The 27355-nt window shown below is 44.5% G+C and overlaps 1 protein-coding gene across 4 annotated transcripts in view; it reads left to right on the top strand.

Moving 5' to 3' along the window:
* Nucleotides 1-12255, top strand: part of LOC126536594 (myeloid leukemia factor 1-like) — a 69273-nt gene extending 57018 nt beyond the window's left edge. For 2 of the 4 annotated variants that reach the window (XM_055072794.2, XM_055072784.2), the window contains one exon: nucleotides 11961-12255. In XM_055072794.2, the coding sequence (XP_054928769.1) occupies nucleotides 11961-12178 (218 nt within the window). In that variant the 3' untranslated portion in view covers nucleotides 12179-12255. Of the gene's footprint in view, nucleotides 1-4875; nucleotides 4913-11960 lie in introns of those variants that run through there. The other 2 variants (XM_050183628.3, XM_072287438.1) reach the window with 2 other exon arrangements.
* The last annotated feature ends 15100 nt before the right edge of the window (nucleotides 12256-27355 follow it).

The raw sequence follows: 27355 nt of genomic DNA, 5'->3' as shown, positions 1-27355 counted from the left end.
GCTTTTTACGTAAGCGTACTGTACTCCTTGATTACGTATGCCTCTATCACTGTTGGTATCTCTACTGAATCAAATTCATTTTCGTAATCTATATAAGCCACATAGAGAGGCTTATTCTACTCTGCAGATTTCGTGATAACCTGATTGATGACATCGATGTGATCCATTGTAAAGTATCTCTTCCTGAAGCCACCCTGTTCCCTTGGTTGATAATATCCAGTGTTGCCCTTATTTTATTGGATATTCTTTTGGTAAATATTTTATATAATACTGGGAGCAAGCTAATGGTCCTATAATTTTTCAATTCTTTAACCTCTCCTTTTTTGTGGATTAGTATGTCTGCCTTCTTCCAGTTTTCTCGGACCCTTGCAGTCGATAGACACTTCGTATAAAGAGCCGCCAGTTTTCCAAGCATTATGTCTCCTCCATCTTTGATTAAATCGACTGTTATTCCACCTTTTCCTCCTGCTCTTCATCGTTTCATGTCTTGCAGGGCCCTTCTGACCTCATGGCTAGTTATAGGAGAGTTTCTCTATCCTGGTCATTACTGTTTCTAAGTGAGGTATCGTGACTCCTCTGGGTACTGTATACAGGTCAGCTTAGAATATTTCCGCTGCTTTTACTATATCTTCGAGATTGCTGATGATATTATCCTTCTTATCTTTTAGTGCATACATCATGGTTTGTCCTATGCCAGGTTTCTTTTTTACTGATTTCAGGCTGCTTTCATTTTTTACGGCTTCTTCAGTCTTTCTCATGTTATAGTTTCGAATATCAGTTATTTTCGCCTTGTTGATCAGTTTTGACAGTTCCGCGAATTGCGTAACGCTGTGCGGCCGCCGGTCCCATAGAACCGCGTAGAGCGCAGGACTCTGCGATTCTAGACGTACTGCGCTCACCGCGATAGGTTAGAAAAACACCCACCTAAGCACAGCAGAGAAGTGGCTACGTGAGGCGGTTCGACCGATAACTGTGGAAGCGTCATTGAAAACAAGTAATTGTTTTCCACTTCTGGCGGCCTTTTCTCTACTTCCTTTTTAAATAAAAAGATGTTGATGCATAAATATTCTCATAAACAACGGTTAACTTTTTTATTATTCGCTTTTGCTTGCAGTTTGGTTGTTGCCTTGGCTCTCTCCCTTAGTAGATCGCTTAATTTCTCAACTCCTTGCGATTTTTTGTTTCCAGTTGCCAATTTTGCACGAGAAGTGCTATACAATTAGGGAAAACAGACGAGGTAACGGGCGACAGTCATCTTGCTTATGGGTTTAAGGGTTATTGCAGGGTTTCATGATGGACGCTCTTGCACATTATTTTATTTCCCACCCATATCACGTGTGTATGGTTCCAGGCATCTGCCAGCGTCGCGGCGAGCCGTAACTCGAGGAAATAATGAAGCAAATGGAAAAGTTAAACGCAATTGGCGTTTTCTCCGGCCGCAACTCGTTCCATGAGAGTACAGACCAGCAAAGTAACAGCCGTATCCCTCTCCTCGTCCCACCCAGGATCAGCCTAAACAGAGAAGGTTGAACTAACAAAAGCAACAGCTATGCGCGTGACGGTTGAATAGATGGTGACAACTGAACGCATCTCGAGTTAATCGCACGGGTGCGGAATCTGAGAAAACTGTCCTTCACATTACAAGAGATGCCGGTAACTACCGCCATCTAAAAGGAGTGAAAAAGGCAGCATAATGCTGACCGATGAACAGCTGCCAAGTATCAACATTGATCTGGCGGCGCTTAAGGAATGTGTGAGGAGTGGTGGCGTGGGTGGGGAAGGGGGGGGGGGGGGGGGGTATGCCACTTGATTTCGGGGGGGGCCCGGGCCCCCCCGGGCCCCCCCCTGGGTACGTGCCTGTATTGCAGTCTATGCTTCGTCTTTCGGGAGAAACTGTGACCTTTTTTATGTATCCCAACTTTAGTGCACTGGGAGTAAATCTTTGTTTTTCCAAATGAAAGTTGTATTTCTGTATGAAATAATGAAGTGCGCAGTACTGTAAAGGACTTTTCTTTTTTAGGTCATGGCAAATGGGTGCATGGTACAATCGAGGGTGTTCTTTTTTTTTTTTTTTCTCCCCTTTTCTGGTCACGAAAAACAGGTACACGTTACAATAGAAGGTGCATTATAATAGACTAAATATGGTACATATTCAAGTTATCTCTTACCAAGGTGGGCTGAATAGCATGAGAAAAGACAACAGATGTGTGTTGTCAAGTTGGTCGCCTTTCTTTTTTGTGCTATTTAGGCTTACCATGAAAGAAGGGCATTCATCAGGGTTAACATAGAGGGCATTGCACTTTTCGTTTCTCGGAATGAAAATTGGGCAGGCTTGCAGTGAACAATGTATTAGAATTTAGTAAATACGAAATCTTGCCAAAATTCTTTTTCAACCTGAAGCTGTCGAGGGGCTGTACCAACAGCGTTTTGGCTGAAGGAAGTGATGTCATAGCCAAGATGTTCAACCCATCGATCTTTAGCTCTTTTAATGCAAGAGACTTGCTGTGAAGTGTCAACAGCTGCACACCCCTTGCCACTGCATTTTTCCAGCTTAGTCCTCGTTCACTTGGCCTCCGTTCCACTGCTTCCATCAGCCTGGCATGATGAAGAATTTTTTAATAATTGCAAGTGTCTGTATGATCACCTGTGGGTGAACCAATAGGTGGCAGCGCCTTTTATTGCCTTTTGCTCAAACAACTTTGTAATCAAAGTGGCAGTTTGGGCACGTTGGTATTACATAACAATGTTAAAGGCATGAACTGGACATGGACAAAAAGGGCAAATATACACATAGTACACACAAGCACCTGTGTGTGTGTGTGTGTTCCCCTTTTTGTCCGTGTCCAGTTCAAGCTTTTTAACATTCTTGTGGATTGCCAATGTGCCCAAATTGCCACTCTGGTGAACTTTATTTAGTGCCTACTGTGTAACACCAAACTGCCTAATGGTTTAGGCAACCTGGACTTCACTTCAAACAGAAAAAATTATTTTCGCACAAGCCTAGCGACAAGTGATTTGTTTTGACTTTATATGAATGATCGTGGTGAGGTAAGATGGTTGTGGGTGGTTTGAAAAAGTTGTCGTGCAGAGATGTGTGATTGCATAGCTTATGGATGAGTGAAAGGCTAGCAATTTTCCAACTGTCATGTCATTGTTGGGTGTTTCCATGTAAGATCAAACAAAGGATGGCTGGTCGTCTTTTTGTATATATTTCAAATCTTTACACATTGTCTCCTGAGGAGCAAAAAAAGATCCACAATTCGTTTTGCTGCCAAAAATTTTTTCGAAGCACTGGGGATTAATAATGACCAAGAGGTGGAGTGCTGCACTTACCTTTTCTGCTGTTTTGGCCAACTTTAGTTATGAATTATGCAAAATATATTAAAGTTGGGGAGCTGAAAATTTTCTGACTGAATATATGTACGTTTTTATTTGTGTTTAGTTATTTGTGGTTTTTCTGGGTAGTGTAAATGTTTTTATAAAATTTCTCAAATTTGGCCCAGGGAATATTTTTTTTTACTTTGCAGATCTTTATCTCAAAAAGGCTTGTAGCAGAGTGGCAATAATTCCACATTATATTCTAAGCATACTTACCTATCAAACTGCTAAAGCTTATATTTATATAACTTTTCAATAAAGAGATACGATTGGGCTAACTTCAAGAAAACACTGAATAGTGGAAATTTCTGAAAGTCTAAAAAAAAAAGAACATTTTGGGTATTTCTTAAACTTTGCCCACTCCACTTCAGCTTTCACAATCATTAAAAACGTATTGCATAATTTTGTTGCACTTGTAGTTACGGCCACTCCAATGAGGCTCTTGCACAAGGCTCTCAGCGCACCATGCAGGTCTGAAGATTCTATGGCATTTGTGATCGCGTACGACTTTTCAATTTTGGCATGATATTGTATTTAGTTCTTTATGTCTCAACGCTGCAAATTATCTGTGAGAGGCACCGTAGTGAAAGATTCGGACTCAGTTTTGTATGCATGGGGTTCCTTGATGCGCTGCGGCATCAGAGAGCATTTCACCTCCACGAAATCAGTCAGAATTCGATATGGAGCTTAGATTACCCATAAAGAGGATAAAATTCAATGAGCAAGCAATGTATTCCAAATAATCTCTAGCGAAATGGAAAAATTGTGGAGGTCATGGACAGCCACTTTATTAAAACAGAATTTGTTTCTGGGCTCCAATCAGTAGCGTAGCCAGAAAGTTTGTTTGGAGGGGGCTCACGTTGCAGCTCGGCCTCTTCATTATAGAATTTGTCGGTGGATCAAATTCGATAATACTAACTGAATTGCCATTGCCAAAGATGCTGCAAATGAGCGAATTCTTGAGCGCTACCATGTATAAAAAATTGTGCCCGAAATACCGATATCAATGCTGCCATGTTTTCTGTCTATTTAGTAAGTAAAGAAAGTATCACACGAACTTTAGAACTATGTCAGTTTGGAACCAGCAAAGCAGTGCTTGCCACTGATATGAAAAATGTAAAGGCCATGAAATGAACAAGTTTTGGACGCATATTTCAATGAAATCTTGTCATTCAGGAACCTTGTTTACATTTTAGTACATGTGCAACAACCGAGGAGAAACCTCAATGACGCTGTCCTTTGTTACAATGTATTGCACAGGAGCAGCTGTCACCGTTCGTGTATTGTGAGTAATTGCACCGAAATTATACTTGCATCAGAGAGCACATATGAAAAGCAGGAGTCCTGAAAAGTATCGAGGGTGAGTCAAATGAACGTGAGCCAATGCGAATATATGATAAAGGGGGTACTTTATTTAAAAGTAGTCTCCATGAGCATTTAGACATTTGTCCCACTGAATAACGAGTCGCATGATTCCCCTCTCGTAAAACTCCTTAGGTTGCTGCTTCAAAAAGACTGACTGTTTCACGTCATCGTCCGACACGGATCTGCTCGCCTTCCCCAAGTATTTGCAGCTTTCTACTTTTCTAAGCTTATTATCCTTTGTTTTGTACCAGTATTCTAGCTTTTGTGCTGTTTTTACAAATGCTCCGAAATGTTGAAGTCGCAAGGCGACAGGTCTGGGCTGTACGGCGGATGTTGCAGCTTTTCTCACTTTGCCAGTTTTGTATTAGCCACATAAGTGACCTGGAGACGGGCATTGTCATGGAGCAAGATGACCCCATTCCTCAATTTTGCACATTGTTTGTTCTTGATTGAGATACGCAGCCGATCCGGCGTGTCACAGAATCGGAAACGATTGAGTCTCTTTAGGTTTAGCAAATTTGATCAGTGATGGCTCCTGACGATCAAAAAAGAAAAGTCAACAACACCTTTTGGGCAGAAATGACGGCCTTTGCTTTCGTTGGTGCTGGTGAACTCTAATGTTTCCACTGTGAGCTTTGCCGTCGTGTTTCAGGCTCCTAGTAGCTGCACCATGATTCGTCCCCAGTCACAATTGCAGACAAAACGTCGTCACCCTGAGAGGTTTGGCAGCGCCGAACCTCTGTCTTCTGGCGGTGGCTCAAAATCTTGGGCATCCATTGCGCTCGCAAGAGCCGATAACCGAAATGTTCATGAATTATGGTGTGACCCAAACCATGACTGATGTTCACACGCTCTGTCGATTCAACTTTGATTATCCTCCGTTCTTGTCTAATCAGCTCATCAGCCATTGCAGTTGTGTTGTGGGTGATTGCACGGTGGCTTTGGTCCGGTCTTGGATCCTCTTTGCAACTTTCACATCCTTCTTTGAACTGTTTGCTCCAACGCTTCACAGTGGCCAATGAAATGCAATGTTTAACGTACACAGCAGCCATACGGGAAATGCTTTTGGAAACATCTTTTGGGAAACGGCTTCAGCTGTCAGAAACCTCACGGCACCACGCTGTTCAGCTTTTGGAGTGTCCATTATGTCATGCAACCATGTTCAACCCAGTGTATGAGAGCATTAAAGAACCTTTATCTTCACACCTGCATGTCACTTTTGTAAATGAGATGCCTGTGTGCTACGCACATGCCTCGCAGATAATGAACCGAACCATTATTGTGTGGAGTGTGTAGACGCACTTTCATTTGACTCGCCTTTGTACATTAGAAATGCGAAGATACAGTGGCATGTACAAATACGAAGATACAGCTTGATAAAGGGTAAGAAAGTGCCACTGGAATTAAAGTTCACTGCACGTATACACAAAACCTCAAAACAAGATATTTAAATATACGTACAATTCTCCAATAAATCTACTAATTTAAGAAAAAGTCGCTGTATATTATGCGTCAAACAAGGGTAATAAACATGTTGTGAAACCAGATTTGCAGATCGCAGCGCCCCCCCCCCCCCCTCTTCTTCCACTACCCCTGATGTATCGCGCGCGACAGGAGGCGCGAGGCATAGATGAGCAACCATTGTCGGCTCACCCAGGCCAGCCCCCTCCCCACCCCCACACGCTTTCACTCGCACATGTGCACATAGAACATGCGGCGCGCAGTCACAATGTTATCACCCTTGGACTTTGTATGGAACATGAGGGCGATGGCAGGAATACGCCAGGAGCATCCATATAATTGCTTTCGCTGTAATATAAGAGTATCCGGCAACTGAAGCATCCCATGGCTCATTGCTTTCCGCAAAAGAAGTAACAAAATCAAACTTTTATCAGGCGACAATTTGCTGTGCCGCAACGTCTTTTTTTTTTTTCTTTTGTGGGGCGAGGGCACTGAAATGAAAAAACGCAAAGGAAAGCATGTTGGCTACAATCAAATGCCTACTTTGGGCACCTAATGTGGCTAACAAAGGAATATAGAAGAAAATGTGAGCCGCTTGCTCCACAGAGAACCATACGCATAATGCTAGGCATCCTACATTGGCGAGATAAAATTTTCCGGAGAGGTTGCGCCCAAGCGAACGCGTTGCAATCCTTCAAGTCCTTACAGTGATGGTGGCGAGCGACTATGCATTGTTTAATTTTCTCGTCTGCTAGCCAGAAAGCGTCCAAAATTCTGCCAGGTGAAAATCCACTCGGCCAGAGAAAAACGAACAGCATCGAAGTGTGTGCGTGGTGCTCGGGGCAACACGAGAAAAGCACATGTGCTCTGGCAGGCTTCGGCAGCCCGTGGGTAGCGAGAACAGAGAAAAAAAATATTGAAGAGGCTCAATGCGTCCTCATGAATAAAAGTCAAAGTAGAAAAATAAATGAGAACGTAGTTACCTTTGCTAGATTTAGTGTCTTGACATGGATGCTTTGGCACAGGTGAAAAAAAAAATGCTGATGTTTTCTGCGACATGACTGCAAAAATGAACAACCACCATGCTTCATCTCATCGGACCTCGCTGCGTGCTTTATCAGCTTGTCTGATGGTGTGTTTATTTGGCTTGTCTCGTTGTATGGTCCGATGCAAGACTTTTAGAAAAGTCACTGCACCTTTGGCATCAAATGTTTATCAGAACATTAAACCCACAAAGTTCCGGAATTGAGAATCTAAAGCACGACTTTGGAAATGTCAATGCACCTTTTGCATTAAAAGTTTATGAGAACTTTATACCCATGAAATTTCAGAATTGAAATCCATGCGCGCTCCATAGATTCCGCGCGATGCCGCGGCGAGCCCACTCGCCATCAAAACGCCCTTGATACTTTTCGCTCGGATGGGTCACCTGGCGTTATGCAACTCCCTGTGCATAGGCGTTGCCGCAAAATCCAGCCCGATTTCACTATGGTTGCGCTGAAATGTCTTTTCGAGCGTGCAAATGACATTCTAGACAAAATCCAGAATGATTTCCGGTGCCGGGGGTTTTTTGGTCAACGGCGCATGACAGCACGAAAAAATTTCGAGGGGGGGGGGGGGGGCGATGAAGCCCCATAAGTCCACCACCTGGCTAACGCGCTAGCTGCAATCGTTTATTTGTATGATTCGACAATGCAGATTGCCTTCATTCCTGTACATGTCATTTCTTCCATGCAGACTTGGCTATGCGTGCCACGTACAATTCAGGAGATTCTTCCGTTGACCTGGATAGCTGCCAGGCATACCAAGACTGAATGCCGTGGAAGGCAGGCACTCTCATCCACTCTTTTAACTCACGGAAGGCAGCAACTTCTTTTTCTTCAATGTGTATTAGATCCACACCTTTCAGTTTTTGTGATAAAATAGTTACAAAGTCTCTGGCTGCCCGAATTGCACTTTCAGGGTTTGTTCTCAAGTTGTTGAGCATTGCTTGATGCTTGATGAGTCCTCCAACTCCATCGCACGTGTTTTTCCTGTGTCCAGTTGCTGAGAATATCCATTGGGCTTTGGGACACTTGCACTTTCCAAACTCGAAAAGCTGGTATCTATTTTTCAAATGACTGGCGGCTCCATCACTCGCATATGTGACCTTGGAGTACACCAGCAGGTTACTGTCCACCCATTCTTTCACTGTCTTTAGAGCCAAGCAGGTGTGAGCGGAGTCGTGGCTCAAGTCATCAGTAACAGTAGCAAAACTCATTGCAGATATTTGCTGCTTTTGCCAGTGAAATGGGTGAAATGGACTGAACTTCGTCAGGAGGCACGACAGTCCAGTTTTCGGCAAAATAAAAGTGGAATACAATGCTCCCATGCTGTATGCATTGCTTTTCCTAGTAGATAGCTTTGCCTTGTGTCTTCCTGACGGGGTTTGCACGATCCACCTTGCCACTAACACCCGAAAGGGATTTAAAAAAGTGTCAGCATGCAAAACCTTTTTCGCAAGGTTTTGCTCCCACGTCGCTAGCAGTATTTCTTCGACTTCTGGGATATTAAGTTCCTCCACTGTCAGGGAACTGCCTTTTAGACACTGATTGCATTCAGCTAAAAGGCAATGTGCTGATGACGGAATGCAAATGAATGCCGAGTGAAGATCATCAGCATAGATTCTGTGGCCAGTAATGTTCTCAAGAGCAGCAAGTCAGTTTATATTTGGCGCAAATGACACAAATGCACATACCATGCTGGGGATAATATTTTACCCAGCGCGGCCGCAAGGTATAAAATTTTGATAGGTCAATGCCAGAATCGGGATGATCGTCTTTGTATATGCCGAATGTCCCTCTAATAGATATTGTCATGAAATGCTTTGTTACTATTTTTTCCCCATCAGTTGTAACCGACAGGACATCCTTTCTGTTAGGGCTTTGTCTGGAACATTCCAACACGTCCTTCGTGTAGTACTCACGCGCCGCAGATATGCACTCGGGGCTCACCTTATGCCTGGTGAAAGGATCCGGTCGGTACCACGTGCCGTGATTTTCTTTCAATTTCCTGGACTAGTTGATTTGATACAGCGATGCTTCAGGAATAAGCTTAATCTCATTTTTCGCTAGTGTTGATGGCAGGAGAGTGAGAAGTTGACAATGTTCCCGGGGTGTGATCGATGTCACATGGGTTTGCCGAAAGCTTTCGGTTCACTGCGCGCAGAAGGAGCACTTTCCTTTGGCTGAATTTCCCGATGCATCACCTTGGTTGTACGCCCAGTGTACCTTGCAGCGAACATTTTCGGCTCCCGCCTTCTGCACCTGCTTTTGTTTTCTCTTGATGCAAGCAGGCCTCTCCCGACCGCTCACTGCGCCTGGAGGTTTCAAAGGGGACACTCCAATAGTCGCAATGCTCTGGCTGATGACGTTGATTTCTTCAGGGGGCATAAAAATGTCATCGCTCAACTGCGCGTTCTGTGAAGATATTTCATTGCAGAAATAGCAAAAGCATGGGTAGCACAAGTAGTCCGTCTCTTTGACAGTCACTGATCTTTCGGATGTTATAAAAGTTGCTTCAAAGCATTGATGTCTAGGTGGGTAGCTCTGCAAAAATTTCGCTTCTTGTGCTTCAAAAGGTTCGAAGCTATACTTTGTCACCATGAGACGCACAGGAGCAGCAGAGTAAGATCAAAGCGCAAGCACTGTCGGCGTTGAATGAAGTGTGAACAGCGGATCAAACGCGCGGCCACAGTGCAGGCCGTCATCTGAGATGGGCGTCTGGTTACTGATAGTTTTGCTTTTGTTTCCTTTGGCGTTCCATATGTTCCTTTGCCACTGGAGCACCACGGTCACACTTTCCGCTGATCGCAACTGGCACAGTGCAGTGGCTGTAGCGGCTGTCGCCCGCATGCGTGAAGCGAGCGCTCATAGCTCCCTGATAGTTTTGATCTTGCTTCCGTCTCCACCGTATTACCAGGGTCTGGCTGCGATGCGAACAAAGGGCGGATAGAATAGCAAAGCTCCAGTGCACAAGTGTTGAAGTTACCTGAGAGGTCTGTTTCGAACTCTATTGGTCTGAAAACGAGCTCACCCTGCTGCACACGCCTGCTCGGAAGCTCGCGACTGCTCTGGTGACCAAATCATATCGAAAGTGACGTTGCTGCCGACACCTTTTTCCAAACTGCTGGCCTTTTAAGAGGCAGAAGTCGGATCTGTTGCCTATCCTTGCATAAGGGTCTCATTCGATGGGCCGTAATTACTAGTGGAACAAAATTATGCAATATGTTTTTAATGGTTGTGAAAGTTGATGTGGAGGAGAATAAGTGGACAAAGTTTAAGAAATATCAAAAATGTATTTTTTTATTGTCAGAAATTTCCATATATTAGTGTTTTATTGAAATTAGCGCGATCGTATCTCTCTACTGAAATGTTGTATAAATATAAGCTTCTGCAGTTCGATAAGTAAGTATGCTTAGAATGTAATGTGCAATTGTTGCCCCTCTGCCGCAAGCCTTTTTTGAGATCCCGGGCCGATTTCGAGGTATATTATAAAAATATCTACACTACCCATAAAAACCAAAAATAACTCAACGCAAGCAGAAACATGCATGTATTTAATTGAACTTCAGCTGCCTAACTTTAATATATTTTATGTATTTCATAACTAACATTGGCCAAAACAGCAAAGCAGGTAATTGCAGCACTCCACCTCTTCGTCATTATTAATCCCCGGTGCTTCGAAGAAATGTTTGGCAGCAAAACCAGATCTCTTCTTTCTACTCATCAGGCGACAATATATAAAATTTTGAAATATATTTAAAAGGCCGACTGGCCATCCTTTGTTCGATCTTACATGGAATCGCCCTGTTTAAGTATGCTTGGTCAGCGTCCCAAATAGCAGAAGCGTATTCAATCTTGGGATGAGTAAGCGTAACATGCATAGGTTTACATAAGTGCATGGGTGCCTGCTTTAAGTTGCATTTAAGCATACTGAGCCGGCAGTTAGCTGAAGTCAAGATTAAGTTAACTCTTTCCTTACTGCTAGAAATGTGCTCATTTTCGGTGTTTTCATGTTCTTAATAACTTTTTATGTCAAGTCACATTAGTTGCGACAAATACCATGATATATTAAATTGTATCCTGATCATAAAATGCTGCTTTTCCCATATGCAAAGATTTGATAGGGAAAGGTGGGCTTACCCTGGAATGACTGTGCAGGAATACTTTATGCAGTGGGATCACATGATTGCATTGTTCTCTAGCACTTTGAGGTAGCCTACGCTGCTGGGCTCGCGCTGCTGGGCTCAACGTCCAGCGGGAACGCCCGTGCACTGAATGCAAATGGCCATGAAAAGAATTTATTCACACTGTTTGCAAGGCCCATAGATAAACCCACAGAATGATAAGTGTTGAGGCGCAGAAATTACTGTGTGCACATTAGCAGTAATAAGACAAGGAATGCTATGAAGCCAAAAATTTGTCAGTGGAACAAGAAAGCAAAAGATTTCTTTGTCATGAAGTCTTTGTTTATAAACGTGCTTCTTCAGCCCAAAATTTTTGGCTTCATTTGCACTTGGGGTCACCTATCCTTGATAGTTACACCTAGATCACATTCTCTTGCTATAAAAGCATTAGGGAAGACATGTGCTGCTAGTTTGACTGATTTCTGTCATGTAACACCTGCTCAACACTTGACATACATTTTGGGCAAAGGTGATGAACATTTGTTGCACCATTACGGGCTGTCCTAATTGTTGCTGTTGTTGTGTGCAGTGCCCAGCAGCCACAGCATCGGCCTAAACGGAGGGCCAAGCAGCGACCACGTCATGAGACCAGCATGTAAGGCTGCTTGCAAGGGGTGCTGTGGGCATTCACAATGGCAGTCCTCCCTTGGGTGGCACACAAGTTGTGCACCTAGGGACTCCAGTTCCTTCCTGTCAACCCGGAAAGCATTAATCCTCTCTGCATTATATATGCAGCCATTGGCATGAATAGCCAGATTGTCAGCATGCACATTACACTGGTTGTAAACTGGCACAGGAGCTAATAAAGTTGTGGTCTTTTTTTATTGTGGCATTTTCTGTGTCAGCAGGCTGGAAGCAGCACGGGCTCTCAGATCGTTGTAAATTATGAAAACTATAAAACAGTTTGGGGTTATCTTCTGCAAGTGCATCAATAGCGGGGTGATGCATTTGGGCTGTGGATTTGAAAACTCCGTAGGCAGACGTAGAGTTTGAGGCATGAATTAGTCACATGCGAAATCACCTGTGGTAAGCAGGGCACTGGAGGAAGGGTGCCGTTGTTGCATGATTTGATGACATGGATTCACAGTTTCTTCACCTGCAGGGGTGGAACAGCAGCAGCAAATTGTGCCAAGAGCAGTCCTTTGCGATGTCCTCTGAAACAGCATTTTAGCATTAATTGCGCCTAACCTGTGCTAAATAAACCATAAAAATAAAGACCTCGTTCCGTCGCTGCCTCACTGATAAAACTGAAACCAACACGTAAACCACACCATCATCGTTGTCATCCTGTCGGAAGTCAATAGAGTGGCCATAGCGGATGCCGTCTTTCCTCTGTTCGCTCTTTTCGTCCTCTATTGCATCCCACTTCAGTGTAGGTTGCAATGTACTGCTACTCTGCAGTTATTTGTGCTGCATGTGGAGACTCCTTCTGCTAATGTGGCACGGAGCTCACTCAAGGAACCTGCCGGATCAAAAAGAAGCCTCGAATAATAACCACTTGCACATTGTTATTAGCATAGTCGTTGACGCAGTGCCAGCTTACAATACCTCGTAGTATGCATACTCAACCAATGACACATAATTTGCATATTTAGGGAGACGTAATCTTGCACGATAGAAAGGGCAGATTCCATGGTTGTAATTTAAATAGCATTCACACAAGACAAAAGATGGAAACTGGAAATGATGAGCAGTTGAACAAGCAAGGTCGCTTTAAGCCAATGGTTCAACAAGGGGACCTGTCTTCGTCAGGGCAGCAACTGCTTAGCATCGTTTTATGTATGCATAGCTCACTCTCCCACACCCTCAATGAAGGAGAAGAGGCCAAGATGTGCTGCCTATATGGTCCCGTTTTGCCCACAGCTGCTCCAGCTGGCCAATGCTTAGTGACGCTGGTGCTCACTATTTTTTTCACACTCCAATGATGGCAGAGAGTTTTACAAATGGAAATGCGCTATGTTGAAAGAAAGCTTTGCAGACTAGTCCATAGTGTGCGAACGTCATGTTGAGGACAATAATATATATTTTTAAATACTGTATTTACTTGCATAATGGATGCACATTTTCTGGAAAACCGAAGCAGAGCTGGGGGATGCATTTATTATGCAGGGTAAATTTTATAACTTTTGAGTTGAGCAAAAAGATGCATTATTGCAAAAAAATATGCATTAGATAGCTTACCTTTTGCAGGAAACATATGCATACACCATTTTCAAACAGCTTTTTTTATTGCAGTTCACTCAATTTTGTTTCTCTATGCTTCACTCATCAGAATCGCTAGACCTGTTGCCCATCGTGCTTCCACAACTGGTGTCCTCGCTGCCGTCCAGCAAATTTGTAATTCTAGTCTTCTTGAAACTCTGAGATCAACTAAGCCGGCAGCGAGCACCACGCGTCCAAGATCCAGGAACATACCAGCTCGACAGACGGCCTCTTGCCGGTTGGCGTCAGGGTGTGCCCTCCCTGGTCCATCCAGTCTGTGTACAAGTGGTGCACGCTGTCTTTCAATGGCTTGTTCACACAAACATCAAAGGGCTGCAGAACCGAAGTAAGTCCACCCGGAACGATGGCGATCTTGGTGTGCAGTTCCTTTAGTTCCCGGTATACATTCTCTCCCAGGTGGCCATGAGAACTCGAGCATGAGGAGAGACTGGAGAAGCAAGGTGCCAGGTCACCGTCCTCAGACAGTCCGGATCCAATTGGCCATTAGGTCGACCAACATCCATCCTTTCTCGTGAACTCGTACGTGTATGCTGGCTGGGAAGTTAACCTTTGGCACAGTTTTCCTTTTAAAGATACTGTATGATGGCAACTTCCTGCCGTCTGCCTTGGCCGCCAGCATTACCGTGAAACGCTGCTTCCCAGCGCCTGTCATTTCAGCGAGCACACTGCGTGCACCTCTTTCATTGACCATCCTGCTTGTTGACATGTTGAAGTTGATGGTCGTCTGGTTGGCGTTCCCAATTTGCGAGAGAATAAATTATCCTCAAACTTGTGAAGTCCACTACGTTCTCTTTGTACCAAGGAGGCAGTTGTTGACAAAGCAATATGCACTGCCTCAAGCACAGTCCGTTGCCCCACATGAAGCACGTCGTCCACCCAATACTCACTTTGAAAGTGGTGGTCGCAGTGCCATGCTTCCTGGCTGTGGCTCGCATGTGCGTACCTATCATTTCATTCGAAACGACACAGCCTTCCTTTCGCAGGTCCCGGTCACATTATAGGACGTCGTCTTCCATGCCAGGAAACTTTCCAGTGCTCGGTCCCCTAGAGGCATGCTGCTCCCGATTCGTAGCACGCAGCTCGTCGTGCTGCTTCCGCCGGTAATGCATGCAGACTTCGTCCTTTCCGAAATGCCTACCGGCAACACGATTCCTGTGCTCAGCTGAATACTACACAGCCTGTAACTTGAAACCGGTCATGTAACTGACATTTCGGCCCACCGCTGATAACAAAACGCAATACAGCAACAAAAAAAAAAGCTAGCAACTGACAGTGTTGTCACAGGGTGAGAATGGCTGTAGGAAAAAAAAAAAGGAGATCTAGAACCTGCGCCACTTTCTGGTGTCGTTTTGATTGGCTGTCTCTGTGCACTCCCGCCGCCGGTTGCCACCGGCTCCGTAAGGTTTTGTATTAGCGGGAAACAGCCGTTGGCTGGCATGGGCAGTTTCGTAATCTTTGCTCACTTTGCGCTTGTGCACCGTGACATCTCTACACTCGCACCATTTGTGAACCTTTCTATGGAGCACGAATGTTCAAAAACAAGTACTGCAAGACTCTTCGAAGTCGCGAAAGACAATGGGTGAGCGTGCAGTTTGTGTCCCTGTGAACCGTCTCCTTTAATTTCGAAACCTTATAGTGAATTTTGTGATGTTTAGTAGTCGTGAACATGTCATGCATCCTTCACTTCTGTTCATTTTCTGAGCGTGTATCACACCACATTATATGAAAGTCTTGGTTTTCGAAAACAGTCACTAAAACGAGGCCAAGGATCTGTTGTTGTGTTAGTGGAATTCATTTTTGATATTCTGGCACATGACAGTATGATCGCAGTTGTGGACAAGACTGCATACATGCAAACACATGGCACACCACGCTCAAGTGCACAATGTCAACATGTTCACCAAAAAACAAGAAAGATGTGCCGTGCACAGGTAAAGAGGAAAGCAAACAAAAAACTGCACGTGGCAAGGGACGGAGAAAGGGACTGGAGGGGGTCGGCATAATGAGAGCACTAGGGCAAGGGGCACCGTGTGGCTGTTGCTCTTATTGTCATGACATCAGCTGGATCGAGTGAAGTGGGAAACCTACAGCACGGCCGTTCGCGAGGACTGCAGGCGATCAAATTTAGGGTTGCGTTTGCTATGTGGGAGAAAAAAAAATTTATTTTTGACAACTAAAGTTGGGGGTGTGTCCTTTACGCAAGTAAATACGGTATTATTCTTGGAAATAGATATATCGATCGTGGTAAATATGGGCGCTGGATTCCGGTGCGATTCCATCTCAGAGCCAAAGAATGTGATGTAAAAGTGAAGTTCACCAATAGGAGCTCGAGTGTCGGCAGGCACTTCGGCAGAAGCTTGCAGTGATGAGCTTCAGTTTCAAACCAGTTGTGCTTAGAATATTGTGCTTGCCTTCAAAATACGCACTGCTGACTGTTCAACGAGCTCATGACCGTGACTTTGCCTTCTGTACTCTGAAAGCTTGAATTTATTGAGGACGGCCCAGCACACCTGCACATGTGGATCGTTTTACATGATGCAACTCGTAGGTAGGCATCTTTTGAGTTATGGAAACTGTTGTCCTTGGAAACTATTGCACCTAATTATTTGCTGCATGGAAGGCTACAACAAAATCCACAAAATGCTTCTTCTGGCAGATTTACTACCCTTGGAAGCTTTGGTGCACCTTACAAGTTTGAGCTGCATGCGAAACGTTCTTAATACCGCTGCTTCTACACATGTGCTCATTGTCTTTAATGGACATGTTAAAGGGACCCTTAAACGCTTTTGACGATTTTCTACAAACGTACTGAGTCATTAGAGTAGGTCCTTCTGATCATTAATTGACACATCTAAGTGCTCCGCGTAAAGCGTGTAATTTATTATAAGGTTTTAAAAATGCACATCGCTGCCGTTCGCAGCACACTGCTCGGCGGAATTTTAAGCCGCCCCTACCATATGACGGAAATCACCCAAATGACGTCAGTGGGGCGAGCTATCCGATTGGCTCAAGAGGGCGCGTGATCAATAATTTTTCCATCTTTATGGTAAACGATCTTCGTAATAGTTGGAATGTTAGTTCATTTGTTTTTATGAGAAGAAAGTAACATAAAGAAAATGCACAAGAACAATTTTTCAGTACACTTAAGTACTTCCAGCACACAGCAAGTGTCGTCTGCTTGTGTTACAACGCACTCCATTTTGACGAGAGCTCCGTGGTCAGAGTCAGTCTCAGTCTCTTCGCGAGCACTATGATTCGACTTTGTTGCCTTTGGACTGCAAACTTAGCGACTGGCAATATGTCAAGCTGCGTCATGGCGTCCCTCTGCAAGGCAACATACGAGCGAACTGGCTGCTGCGCATCAGACTGCCGCTATCCGATCGGCGCCAGGATTCGCGCGTTTGTGGCCGTCACTTTACACCGGAAGATTACTAACGCAATAGCGTTTCGCGAGTCTGGTATTAGGGCAAACGCAAGCGCAAGGGGACAGGGTCTGGTCGCTTGACTGTGCCATAACGGGATGAGCCATGAGATGAGCAGAAGGGCAAATGTGAATGGTCTGCATGATGCAGCCACCTGGTGGCACAGAGCTCAACCATTGGCTCAACCATGCACAGTAGCAGTAATAAAGTGTATTCTTCTTTGCCGCTGGTGTGTATTTTTCACAGGAGTGTAATCATCAACAAATTGTTTTTATAAATGTTTAAAATGTTTTACACTTGGTTAGAGCAATATTAGCGCTTTGTTTGGCTGGTTAAGCGCTGTGCCAACAAGTGTCTGGACCGTGCAGACTGATCAGCCCGCTCACGTACGTCTACGCTAAAGTTCCTTCATCAGCTTGAGCTTATGCCTCCAGTCATTTGCCGAAGTGACCAGCTTGCCTGTGGTTACCGGAATGCCAGACACGCTCAGCGCTACGACAGAATGCTCGCAATGCCCGCTGCTTCGATAGCTCTTGCTTGGGGTCGACGGTCAAGCGGCTAGCGGAGAGGTCTCGCGCAGGTGGGGGCGGGCTCCAAAACAACCGGAAGTGGACCATGTGACGTTGCATCATGACGCAGAACCAGTGAAAGCGGAGCTTAGCCCCGCTCGCTCGGCGAACGAGTTGAGGAGGAAAAGCATGGCTAGGGAGGAGGGTAACTTCTAATCGCTTGTAGCTCCATTAATACGTGACGCTTCACTTAAATTGTGGTGCGAATGTTCTACTTAAGCTGTACCCTACGTGTACAAAATTTGTCCGAACCGTTTCAGGGGCCCTATAAGAATAAGCTGCCAGAAAAATAAAATTTGTACGGCGATGCGGGGCTTTTAATTTTGAAAAGTTGATTGGAAAGCAGAATTGTCGCATGTGGCCACTTATTTGCGTCGTGCAGCTTCAGGCATCGGCTACACGTGTCTTACGAGGTTTGCACAGGCTAATTTCTTTTCACGTCAACCTTGGCATAAAGTTTTCAGGTGGCAGCTAAACTACATTCACTGACGAGCAAGCGGTTCAGGGTAGGTGGGGAAAAGACCCATCGCAGCAATCATATAGCGGACAAAGCATCGTTCGTGAAGACAGACATGACCACAAGACACACAAATACAGAGACAAAGTAATGTCCCTGTAATTTAAGCATGGCAGGTTTGTTTTAAAACCGTGTGTGTAGCTAAACTACATTTACATATGGACAAGCAGTACAGGCCAGTGACAAATGACACATCGCAGCAGAAGCAGAGAACATGCGGTGCACGACAAGAAATGCGACAGCGGCGCCAGTAGTTCCAACAACAGCCACAGTGACCGCGCTGGCCTGTGCACACACATAGGAAGCTCTTACACAGAAGTTTGTCTAAAAATGCTGGTGCATGTGCACGTATCATGGTGCTGGTGTGTAACGCGCAGCTTGCTGCACGACGCACAATCAAGACTTAAACAATGCATGCAGCCAATGCCGCAGGCTGACTTGGATGCTTGTGGCCATTACCGTGGCCTCTGCGACGGGCCGATGGGAAAGGCCCATCATTAGTGAAACTTAGTACACTGACGATTGGGGGCACTGAGAAGCATCCAAAAATGCTTATGCCTAGTATGTGACATGTCTACTTGAGCAAAATGTATAGTGGCACGTTATACTAAAAGTGTTGTGGCGTGCTTCCTTTGCACTGTATGCAATGTATTGTGTACTATGTAAGAATGTGCTGCGTGTGCTCAGCCAAGGGTGCCTAATATCAGGCTTCTGTGCTAGAGCTCCTGTGTTCGAATCCTGCCGTCGGACAATTTTAATTGTTTGTTTATTTATAGTACAGTACTTTGTTGAAAATGATGAGTTCACAAAGTCACGAAGCCATTTGAAGCAAAAGGACGAAGTTTAGGCAAATGCATATACTAACCATGCTGACTAAACCACCGCTCCACTTGCAGCTTTTGTAGGTGCTAGCACCAGACTTCCCTCTAGCAATTGAAGGGTCCCTGAAACTGTTTGGGCAGATTTTGCAGACGCATAGGGTACAGCTACAGTAAAGCATTAGCGCCACAAGTGAAGCATCTCGTATTAAGAGAGCTAGGGACGATTACAAGTTACCTTCCTCACTAGCCATGCTTTTTCTCCTGAACTCGTTCGCCGAGTGATCGGGGCCAAGTTCCGCCTTCGCTAGGTCTACATCATAATGTGGCATTGTGGCGTCTAGTTCTGGTTGTCTTGGAGCCAGTGCGCGAAGCCTCTCCGATCTCTACGTTAGCCACCTGGCCGTCGATCCCCCGCGAGAGTTCAGCGTGAGTTGCAAGCGTTCTCCAGAGAAGCAATGTCTGCTTGTTGGTATGGCCTCTTGATCCTAGTTTCTTTGTGTGAATAAGACTGGACTCAAGAAGAAACCTAGAACAGTGCTGTGTGCAACGTTTATTGAACCTGCTTCAGCTGCTGCAGTGTCGGCCTCCGCTGTACTTCCAAAGTCGCGCCTGACCGACTGCCGGTACAGGTGGCACGGCCGCAGCAACAGGCTCCATGTAGCAGACAACAGAGTAACAGAAAAGGTGGCAGCTTAGGTACATCTGTGACTATCGGCGCTCAATATTGAATTACCTAGCCAACCAATTGAGAGATCCACTAATTTCCCCCTTTGGGTAGTCATACAGTTAATCTCTGGTCCATTCAGGACTTGTAATTGGAGCTCGGTTAGTGTTGCAGGCTTGCGTCAAGTGCAGGGCGGCAAGGCTGAACATTGCACACTGGTTAAGCTCAATTTGCCATGACAGAAAGAGGAGCTTTGACTGACCTTTTTCCTGGCTAGCAGAGAAAACTGATCAAGTTCTCTTAGGTTCGGAAGCAAATGCGCTACTGCAGAATTTCGTCGGAGGATTGCTAGGCGTGGGGTCTCGTGCAAGTCTGTTTATTGTTTGTTTTGCTGGCGTTTCTTGCAGTGAGACCATACATGATTCTGAAAATTGCAATCCAGATTAGGTTATGGCAGACAGTTTGAACACACTCAGCTTAGAGGACCCTGAAACGATTTTGATGATTTCGGACAAACGTAATGAGTCGTTCGAGTAGGTCCTTCTGATCGTTGACACATCTAAGTGCTCCGTGTAAAGCATGTAATTTATTATAAGGTTTTAAAAATTTACATCGCTGCCGATCGCAGAACGTCACTCGGCGGAATTTTCGGCCACCCCTAACCATTTGACGTAAATTGCCCTAATGACACTAGTAGGGCAAGCTATCCCATTGGCTGCCCAGGGTGCATCATCGATAATTTTTCCAGCTTTATGGGGAACAAATGTTGTTTGTAATAGTTGGAATGTTAATTTGTTTCTATAGACCGTTTTTTCGTAGGCGCCGCCATATTGTGAACACAGTGGCGCCGCCTATGAGCAGCGCCATACTGGCTTGGGTGAAAGCGGTGTTTTGCATGGCAGGTATACGCTCGGCGGTAGGTTCTGGCGTTTGTTTTCGGGGTCGTGCGGTCTGTTTAGTATGACGTGCGTCTTCTACGTGGTAAACGGTTCTGTGAGACGTGCTGAAGTGGTTTAAGGCGTCATGGCCGAAATTTCTGCTGGCGTTGAGGTGGACGGAACACGGAGCGCGATGTGTGCGCGCATATTTGAGCATACAATCAGCCTCGGAGATCAATTGTGTATTTCGGAATGTTCCAATCACTAATGTGACCTTATTGCAGTATTATCCTCTATTTCTAAGCTGCGGTTTAGGAGTCATTAAACATACGCGACGATCGTAACAGCATGGGTACCGTTCTGCTACGATAGTAGCTGTGCTGTTATACTTTGACAAGCGTTCAAACTGTTCGCTGCAGGTTACATTGCGTGACTACTTGGTTGGATGGATGAGGTTTCCACCCATGAATAACATAGTTTTGGCTAGTAATAGCAGCATACCTTACAGTCTGAATTTAGCTTGTCCAGCAAAGCGACCGTTTACGAACTGCGCGAGCGTCGATCCCAAGCAGTAGTAGGTGCTGGATTACAGATATCTTTGTTCTATATAGCGCATGGTCCAAGCATACGGCATCAGCGGTTATATATTTATATACGTTGTGCGGCGTTAGCCCGTTTTCTCTTGCTTTATAGAGAAAGAGGATGATAAGCGAATTTTTTTTTTCGGTTGTGTTCGTTCAGTTCTCTACGACGCACTCACACGTATTACGGAAATTTTGCGCTCAAAAATAGCCATCGCATTCTTTTTATGCGAACCCTCTCATATATTATGGCTGTATACCGGCCAAAAAGGCAATGCCGAAGTACACAGCTTACATATGTATCGTGCTGGCTCACCAACCGCAAGGATCGCTGTGTTGAGCAGCGCCATGGGCCTCATGCAGCAAGGCTAGCGTAGACATATGGTAATTTCAGGCATACTAGACTTGAAATGCGTGAGAACGATGCCAGTGTATCACAAATATTTGATAGCGCCTGCCGCTCAGATGTTTCGTGGTTGCCTTAGGTTGGCCGTGCACGAGCATGCGCTCTTGTGTTTTGTTTTACTCCCTACGCCAATCGATCAGACAGTGAGCTGATTGACCATTTAATGCTGGTAATTCAAAGACGCCGGTTTTCTTTGTTGAATTAAAATCGATATAAGCAATATAGTAAACAACACATACACGCACCGCGACTGATAATGCGCGTACATCGCGGCTGATTATGTGCGTCACATTTTTGCGCCCCCAAGACATATTTCTGCCCACAGTAGCTACCGATGCACCGAAAGGCTTCCCTGACATCCTTATATGAACGAACATGACGTAAATTTCACAAAGTAAGATCTAAAACATCTAGAAATCGTTCCGCAGCACGCGACAGCAATACTTTCAAGCAGCGCCGCTCCGGATCGCCCAAGCCAGAGAGGAGGAAAGGCTCTCCGCGCGCCCTATCCTCCTCGCCCGATGAAACGGTCTATAAGAAGAAAGTAACAGATTTCTCGCTACACTTAAGCACTCGGTCACTGCGCATCTGCACAGATCACTAAACCTTTTGCTCTTGCAATGCAGATCATCATATGTGAAGCTCACACGCAATATGTGTTTCTCTCTTGTGCGTATCACCTTCGCCGCTGTGCATTTCCTGCTGCCTGCAATAACCAGTGCTGCTCCGTCTGTTTCGTCGAGGTGCATGGTCGTCTGCCAAGAAAACAAGCCAGCCTACACACGTTTTTCCTGCCAGCAATGCGCCATACCCGGACATTCTACTACAGGAAAAGTGGCGGCCTGTAGTCCTCAATCAGGAATGGCAATCCCCATCGTCATCAACGGCAGCGCAGCCACCAGACATAAACCGGACATGGCCGTCGACACAGCTTTGCGGACTCAGTGACTGTACATCTGCACAGATCGCTAAGCCTTTCGCTCTTGCAATGCAGATCGTCACCTTCGCCACTGCGCATTTCCTGCTGCCTACCATAACTGGTGCTGCTCCACCTGTTTCGTCGAGGTGCGTGGTCGACTGCCAAGGAAATTAGCCAGCCTACACACAAGTTTTTCCTGCCAGCAATGTGCCATACCCGGACATTCTACAGGAAAAGTGGCGGCCTGTGGTCCTCAATCAGGAATGGCAATTCCCATTGTCAGCGACGGCAGCGCAGCCACCAGACATAAACCAGACGTGGCCGTCAACACAGCTTTGTGGGCTCGGTGACTGCGCATCTGCACAGATCGCTAAACCTTTCGCTCTTGCAATGCAGGTTAGGCAACCACACACTCTTTTCGCTAAGAAAACAAGGAATTATTTCCTGGCGCAGTTGCCGAGCCCACACTGCTGTGTTGCCGTTGCTGTCAAATGTGCTCATGTAATCCACGCCTTGCTGATTTTGGCCGGTGATGTGGAAACAAACCCGAGTCCTGACATTTCTGAGAGCCTCCTAACCGAATTGCGAAAACTAACCGCCAGCCAGACCCAGCTAATCACTGAAATTCAGGGTCTCAAGTCTCAACTTTCTTGTATGGACAAAGCAATTACTGACCTAAGCAAGCGAATGAACAACCTCGAAGGTCACTACAAGACGCTTTTGCCCATTCGGAACGAAGTGGATGCAATGTGCACCACAACTGAGCAGGCCACTGATCGTATTTCTGAGCTCAAAGCACATATCAACAATGCCGAAAATCATTCACGGTGGGATAACTTAATTTTTTACGGCATTCCTGATCCTTCCAGCTAGGAAACCACTGCCGACTCGGAAGATCAATCGTGGATCTGTGCTGTGATACGTTACAACTGATTATTGATCAAAAAGAAATTGACCGTGCACATTGCATCGGCCGTCACTCCCCAAATCGTCCTCGCCCTCTCATAGCAAAATTTACATTCCATAAAACCAAGCAAAACATCCTTTCGAATAGTCGGAAGCTTAAGGGAACTGACTACAGCATTAGTGAGGACATATTGCAGCCAGTTCCAAATTCCCGAAAACATCTCGTGTTCGCAAAAAGTAAAGGCGTTCTGTCTTCTCTCCGCTATAGGACCTTCATTGGTTCAAAGAGGTATATTTTTGATGCCACCTCAAATAGTGTCAAAGAGGTAGCATAGCAGTTACATCACTACAAATGGGAAAAGAACAAAACACCGACCTGCTCCAGAAATAGTGCTTCGCTTTCTATATATACACGAATGTGCGCAGTTTGCTCCACAAATGCTGTAAGCTAAAATGAAGGAGCAAATGACATGCTAACCGTTGCCAATCACCATTCACCATCTTAAAACTTAACTGCCGCAGCGTTGTCAACAAAGTAGAACAGCTTGAAGGCATCCTTTGCTCGCTTAACCTCGATATTGCCGTATTGACAGAAACCTGGTTAAATGAAGATATATATGATATCAAATTTGTCCCGATAAACTACAGAATAATGTGCAAAGACCGCGATAGAAGAGGAGGGGGCGTAGCCATTCTTTTTAAACATTCCCTTCAAATTTTAAGAATGCCGGACACCTTGGGAGTAGAATGCATTTTATGCAACTTTTCTATTAACAATGTCAAATACATTCTTGGTGCCGTCAGGCCCCCTAACTCGCCTGTTGCAAACTTGGAATGCTAAAGAGAATACATGTGCACCCATATAAAACAAGCAGATAATCTTAACTGGTGATTTTAACCTGCCAAATGTCGACTAGAGCACATTCACGTCCCGCTCCATCACAACTATTGATAGTGAAATGCTTGATATTGCTTTTAATTTTGACTTACGACAGGTAGTTAAGGATTTTACTAGAACCCACAACGATTCAAATGCAGTTCTCCATCTATTTTTCGTAAGTAGAAATATTCAACACGATGTCTCATGTATGGTTACAGATGGCATTTCAGATCATCAAGCAGAAGTATTGTCATTTCAATGTGCCCCCCAAAGTAAAAATGACAAGATTCTGTATTACCCTAATTTTTCTCGTGCAGATGACACGTCTGTAATTGATACACGAGCATATCATCTGGATGACTTTAAAATAACACTGCTAACATGAATGATCTGTGGCTTTTATTTAAAGGCATTATATTCAACTGTATGCAACAGTTTGTTCCAAAGATTGCGAGGAAGGCTATGTGTCGGAATCCCTGGATTTCCCGGGAGATGTTGTGCCAGCAACACAGGCTTAAACGGCTTTAAAATTCCGCAAAATTAAAAACTAGTTCAGATTTCGAAACGGTCATTGAGGAAGCGTCAAATAAATTAAAACAAATGATCATAAATGACAAAGAGAATTACTTTAATGTACAGCTTCCTAGTTTTATGGAAACGTCATCAGGGACATCCTGGAGGATGATGGCTCATTCTTCTTCCCTGTCCGATATGTTTTTAATAGACGGCAAGAGTACACGATGAGCAGGTTTATGTTCTGCTTTTAACAATCATTTCAGTACATTCACAATGGATGATGGTTGTCTGCCTTCCTTTTACATGGATTTGCCTTCCATTCCCGATATAGTTATTTCTGAGAATGGTATACATCACTTATGGTTAAAAATTGATGAAAAAAAATCCCCTGGTCCAGATGGTATACCAAATGCCTTCTTAAAACCCTATGCCGAGTGGTGTGCAAAATAGTTGGACATTTTTTTTAGTAAATCGCTTCAGGATGGCATGCTTCTGGATGACTGGAAAACAGGAATAATCAAACCTTTACATAAATTGTGAAACAAGAAATGTATAAAAAACTATCGACCAATTTCTCTGACTTCGACAACATGCAAAATTTTTGAACACAATCTATAAATGTAATCAGTTTCCTTGATAAGCATTGCATATTGACAAATGCTCAACACTGATTTCGGCAGGGCTTTTCCACAAACACTGTTAGTAGAAACAATTGACGATTTTGCCAACACAATGAATAATAGAAAACAAACCGACGCTGTATTCATGGATTTCAGTAAAACATTCGACAAAGTCGCCCACAGCAAATTACTTTAAAAATTAAGTTTTACACTTAGAAACGATAAGCTAATAAAATCGATACAAGCATACCTAACCACTTGTTTCCAATTCGTTAGAATAAACCAGACTTCCTCCAACACATTACCTGTTGCCTCTGGCATTCCCCAGGGATCCGTGCTGGGTCCTCTTTTATCCTTGCTTGATATAAATGACATTGGCAATAATCTATCTGTCAAAATTAAACTTTATGCGGATGAGTGTATACTATATGACGAAATTGACTCACCCCAAGATCAAATCAGGCTAAATAGTGACTTTGGCAAAATAGTTGCATGGTGCCATCTATGGCAAATGGCTATTAACTATGAAAAAACCGTCTTTATGAGAATAACACTAAAGAAAAAGCCCCTTCCACTATTTTGCCCAGAACACTTATATCTCCAAAGTATCTCACTATAAATATCTCGGTATACACATATCTCACAATCTTTTATGGTAAAAACACACTGACACTGTAATGGCTAATTGTCTTCGCAAGTTGTTCACCCTCAGACGGTCGCTAAAATTCTCCACACCAGCTGTCCGCCTCTTGGCATATAATACAATAGTTCGTCCTAACTTAGAATATGCAATAATCATTTGGGACCCCTACACAAAAACAAATATTGAAAAATTAGAAAGAATTCAAAAGGAAGCTGCCCAATTTATCTACAATTCTTACGGTCAAACTTTTATAACAGATCTCCTGAAACGTAGTGGCTTCTCTTCGATTACTGAACAAAATCGTGTTTCCCGATTAAACTTATTTTTTCAGCTAATGAATGGTTATACCATATTGGTACCTCGCACATCTTAACACCTTTAACTGGTTATGCTACTCGTCATAAACACTCCCTAGCAGTAACCTCGTTAACACCGCATAACTGCTTCAAATACTCTTATTTTACAAGAACAATAGTTGAATGGAATAAACTTCCTGATGAGGTTGTTACACTAAATTCTGTATCCCGTTTTCAGGTGCACCTGCATTCATGACTCAACCACACAGTTTATTTGCTCCTTTTTTCATGCATTCTGTCCTTTTGCCATGCTGAATTCAAGCGTCGGCATGATTGCTTGAACTGTATGCACAAACGTACTTGTATGTTCCCACCCTGCTAAGACCTTGTAAACGACTGCAGTATCTATAAATTAGGCTTGTGTGAATATTTGATATTTTCGAATAGTTGAATGAATAATGCGCTATTCTATATACGCTTCGATTCTAATTTTGTAATTCGGAAATTTCGAAGTATTCGCCTCGAACAAATAGCCACACGCGGCAGGGAGAAGCCGTTTTCAGAAGTTTCGGTTTTGCATTCAGTAATACTCTTCCGAATCCAGTCCAAACCAAGCCAGGAAAACAGAACTATACTCGGAACAAAGCCGTACAAAAACGCATCTCGACGTGGTGGTGTGGTCGATTGCATTTAGTGGGTGACTCCGTCTCTGCCGCGGCGGCATTTGATAATTCCCAACCGCCTTGGACCACTCCAGAGAGCACCAAGGGGGACTTGCATGCGGCCAGCAATCCGATTTGGAACCTTTTTGTAAAGATTCCACATGGAACCGAAGCTCAATGTCCTAAATGCAAGGCAATCCTGAAGACCCCGACAAGTACGACAACAACCCCAGAAACGCATTTAAGGAGACACCCGGACTTGCACAAGGACTACCAAGAGAAGCGGGACGCACACGAAAGGCCATCCAAGCTCAAGGGGGCTAGCAAGGCAAGTGGTCAACAGCCATTCATAGCCGACAGTTTCAACCCGAAAATGTAAGCGTTGGCCCCAAAAGCCCAAC

This window comes from Dermacentor andersoni, chromosome 3, assembly GCF_023375885.2.
Source record: "Dermacentor andersoni chromosome 3, qqDerAnde1_hic_scaffold, whole genome shotgun sequence".
Taxonomy (NCBI): Eukaryota; Metazoa; Arthropoda; class Arachnida; order Ixodida; family Ixodidae; genus Dermacentor; species Dermacentor andersoni.
Note: the sequence above shows the minus strand (reverse complement) of the source record. Positions and strands in the feature narration are given on the sequence as shown.